The sequence below is a fragment of the Panicum hallii genome, chromosome 2, assembly GCF_002211085.1.
Source record: "Panicum hallii strain FIL2 chromosome 2, PHallii_v3.1, whole genome shotgun sequence".
Taxonomy (NCBI): domain Eukaryota; kingdom Viridiplantae; phylum Streptophyta; class Magnoliopsida; order Poales; family Poaceae; genus Panicum; species Panicum hallii.
The window spans coordinates 51,016,295-51,020,335 of record NC_038043.1 but is presented as its reverse complement, the minus strand read 5'-3'; the positions used below and the strand labels follow the sequence as shown (position 1 = coordinate 51,020,335).

The following is a 4,041-nucleotide window of genomic DNA, read 5'->3' as shown; positions in this document are numbered from 1 at the left end:
ATACAAGAATCAGGCACAACGATACGTTGGCGTTTCCTTCCGGAAAAAATTGGCATTTCACCAGGGTCACACTCGTAATGGCATCGATCTAAATTCCCCGAGCCGAACGCAAAAGGCATGTCTTTCAAAAAAAACCCCACCAAAGCAGAAACACAAACACACAGTTTTTGAAAGAAGAATGAAAAAACAAGGTAGCAGCAGTGTAGCACACAATCTCTGCGGCAGCTTAGCCTTTTTCTGTTTCATTGTGTTCTTTTGCTTCTTTTTTTTTGAAAAACTTGTGTTCTATTGCTTTCAGATCTCACATTGTCAGGTTGAAAAGCGCGAATGCTGGCTCAGCTTTTACGGTCCAAAAACAAAGTACTTGAAGTTGAAGCACAGGAGTCCATCTCCTCTACAATACGGACTTTCTTACTTGCACGACTGCATATTATGCTCTACTGCCACCTAAACAATCACATGAACGACCACCGCCGGATTCAGCGCACTTCATAAACCCCTCCTTGTTCTCGAAAATCCGTAAATTCAAGATTAGGGCCTCCAGATTAATTTCCAAACCTGATACATAGATCCTGCAAACAGAGCACGCACGGTGCCCCCCTGCCAAAAAAACTAAAGCGCGCGCCGCCGCAGCCTCGAGCGGGGGGCGATGGCGACGGATCTCTCCGCCTCGTCGGCCGCCGCGGCGGCGGCGGCGCCGTCCTACGCGAAGGCGGTGGACGCGTACCGGAAGGCGGCGGCCACGGCGGCCACGGCGGCCGCGTACGTCGTGCTGGCGCGCGGCATGGCGCGGGAGCTCCTCCCCCACGACCTGCGCGCCGCGGCCAGCTGGGCCGCGTCCCTCCTCCGCGCCCGCCTCGAGCGCCCCCGCGCGGAGCGCCGCACCCTCGTCATCAAGCGCGCCGCGGGGTCGTCCCGCCACGACGGCGACGGCGGGCTCTTCGACGAGGTGCGCCAGTACCTCGCCACCCGGATCGACCCGCACTCCATGCGCCGCCTCTGCCTCAGCGGCGGCGTCTCCGGCGCCAGGAGGGTCCTGTCCATGGAGCACGGCGACTCCATGACCGACGTCTTCGAGGGCGTCGAGTTCACCTGGGCGTCCGTCGCGGGGGAGGGCCGGGGCGGGGCCCTGTCGGAGTCGCTGGAGCTCAGCTTCGACGCCGAGCACACGGACAAGGCGCTGGGCAGCTACGTCCCGTTCATCACGGCGTCGGTGGAGGAGGAGCGTCGCCAGGACCGCGCGCTCAGGATATACATGAACGAGGGGTCGCACTGGCAGGGCATCAACCACCACCACCCGGCCACGTTCGACACGCTCGCCATGAACCCGGAGCTCAAGCAGTCCGTCGTCGCCGACCTCGACCGCTTCCTCAAGCGGAGGGACTACTACCGCCGGATCGGCAAGGCGTGGCAGCGCGGCTACCTGCTCTACGGACCGCCCGGCACCGGCAAGTCCAGCCTCGTCGCCGCCATGGCCAACTACCTCCGCTTCAACCTCTACGACCTCGACCTCTCCAAGGTGCGCGGCAACACGGTGCTGCAGCGGCTGCTCAACACCATGACCAACAGGTCCATCCTCGTCATCGAGGACATCGACTGCTGCTTCACCTCCGCGTCGCGTGAAGTTGGCAAAGATCAGGTAGGCGACGCTGTGACGGATGATGATTCTGAGGAAGAGAGCATACCAGATCACTGGGGCACGGTACGCAAAGCAGGAACAGAGAATTTTTTTTATTCTTGACTACAGTATGCCCTCAGTTAATTTCTGACCATGAATTGCTAACATGGGATCTCGATCAAACAGCCGCAGCCACAGCAGCATAACATAACTCTGTCCGGGCTGCTCAACTTCATCGACGGCTTGTGGTCGACGAGCGGCGAGGAGCGCATCATCGTCTTCACCACCAACTACAAGGACCGTCTCGATCCGGCGCTGCTCCGGCCGGGCCGCATGGACATGCACGTCTACATGGGCTACTGCGGCTGGGAGGCCTTCAAGACGCTGGCCCGCAACTACTTCCTCATCAACGACCACCCGCTGTTCCCGGAGATACAGGCTCTGCTCTCGGCCGTGGAGGTGACGCCGGCCGAGGTGTCCGAGATGCTGCTTCGCAGCGAGGACGACGACGCCGCGCTCCAGGGTGTCGCGACCTTCCTCGGAGAGAAAAAGCAGGCAATTGGTGAAGGCAATTAGCCATCAGTCGCATGAAAGCATCAAGAACCAGAAAGTTAGCGAGGAAAGAAGCCTTTTTTGTGTGTGTGCTGCAGGTTATGTGTTTTGCAATGCTGATCGATCCAGTCGACAAGTCCTGATTTCTTTGTCCTGCATTAGCTACAACTACTAGCCTTCAATTGCTGTTCTGACAGTTCTCTAGACTCTAGTAGTTCGTCAGCTAAAGTTTAGCACTGATATGATTTGGGCTAATCAGTTTGTTTTGTAACGTCAAACTATCAGATGTGTAACTTGCTACTTTGCTAATGCTGGTGTCAACATTTTGTATGTAGTCACATTCTGGTGCTTGTGCATTATGGACGTGGATTTGGTGATGGACTTGTAATTTAAGTTCTTGTCGTTGAGTGCTATCAAGGTGATCAAATGAGCATGATGCTTTATTTCAGTATTCGGTTTCAGAACCGGGATTTTAGACACTCTTGGGTGTTAATTTTTCGGTCTTAATGCGTGTTACTCCTGAAGGTGGCTATAAAATCTGGATCGGACTGAATGAACTTGGCGCACTTCGACCTTAGTTAGTCAATGACTGGTGTTTCTAAGATGACTGAACGAACATGGTGGTCTTGTTTTCTGAATCCAAAGTATTGGTATGTCTGGCTTTAATTTCCCTTTTCCAGTCAGATGTTACTTTAAACACAAGCTTGTTCTCTAACTTTGGTACTCACTGATCCGTTTTTTAAAAGAGAGAGATAAGTTTTTTTTTAAAATGAGTTTTTTCACAGGTGAAGAATCAAGTCAGATATTTGCCCACAAAAATATCAACAATGGAAGATAAATAATTAAGTTCGTAGTAGCTGCAGTATTGTGCGACGTATTTAGGCTGTGTTTAGTTCGGCAGGCGTTAGGAAAAAATTTTTTTTACAAAGGAATCTTACCAATTTGAAGTACTAAATAAAGTCTATTTACAAAACTTTTTGTATAGATGGGTTGTAAATCGCGAGACGAATCTAATGATGCTAATTAATCCATAATTAAGCAATAATTAGCGGATGGTTACTGTAGCATCACTGTTGCAAATCGTGGATTAAGTAGGCTCATTAGATTCGTCTCGCGATTTACAGCCCATCCATGCAAAAAGTTTTGTAAATAGACTTCATTTAGTATTTCAAATTAGCAAGATTTTTTTTACAGCTTTTTTAGGGGGTGGAAACTAAAAAGGACCAAGCGCCTTGCTGATTAGGAAGGTGAAACTGGGGCACGTTCTCAGCCTTTCACTGTGCTGCTTTCCCCGAAGGGGAGACGGGCCCATCGCCCGCTACGGACAAGGGGACACGCCGACCGAGCCCGGCAGGCGGCTGGCCGGAGACTGGGCGGAGCGATCGCGAGAGCGATTCGGTTCAGGACTTCAGGCTGTCCCGGTCTCTCCAGGCTGCAGCAGCAGCGCATCTGCGCATCGCTGCTCCTTTTCACTCCTAGCTGCTGCCTGCTGGGTGTTGGCAAAGGCAGACCAATGCCAGCACGCAAGCCAGGCCAGCCACCGGGTGCACACTGTGCAGCGCCGTGGCCGTGGCTGGCAGTTGGCATGGAGCCCGGACCGGAATGAAGATTAGTTGCCGTCCACAAAACCGTTTTTTCGGCCCGGACCGGTTAACTTGTGCGCCGGCCACCATGGATCGAGCCCGGCCGACCGGCCCGACGGGGCGCGCACGGCGCACGTCGCGCGGCGCCGGCCGCCGGGTCATTCCGGCGCAATGCGCGGACAGGAGCTCGCCGGAGTAGAGCAGCTGCGCCGTTGAGTCGTGACCATGGCTGGCTTCACGGTCCGCTCACGTCCTCGGGATCACGGATTGCTCTCCAACGGGACGTTC

The 4,041-nt window shown here is 54.1% G+C and overlaps 1 protein-coding gene across 1 annotated transcript; it reads left to right on the top strand.

Moving 5' to 3' along the window:
* Positions 1 to 649: 649 nt before the first annotated feature.
* Positions 650 to 2,479, top strand: LOC112881236 (AAA-ATPase At3g50940-like). Its single transcript, XM_025945913.1, has 2 exons — positions 650 to 1,702; positions 1,805 to 2,479. The coding sequence occupies exons 1-2, from the start codon at positions 650 to 652 to the stop codon at positions 2,192 to 2,194; spliced, it is 1,443 nt and encodes a 480-aa protein (XP_025801698.1). The 3' UTR covers positions 2,195 to 2,479.
* The last annotated feature ends 1,562 nt before the right edge of the window (positions 2,480 to 4,041 follow it).

Coding starts and splice junctions, on each gene's coding strand:
- LOC112881236 (XM_025945913.1), top strand. CDS start 650: ATGGCGACGGATCTCTCCGCCTCGTCGGCCGCCGCGGCGGCGGCGGCG. Junction 1,703..1,804: donor TACCAGATCACTGGGGCACG/GTACGCAAAGCA, acceptor TCGATCAAACAG/CCGCAGCCACAGCAGCATAA.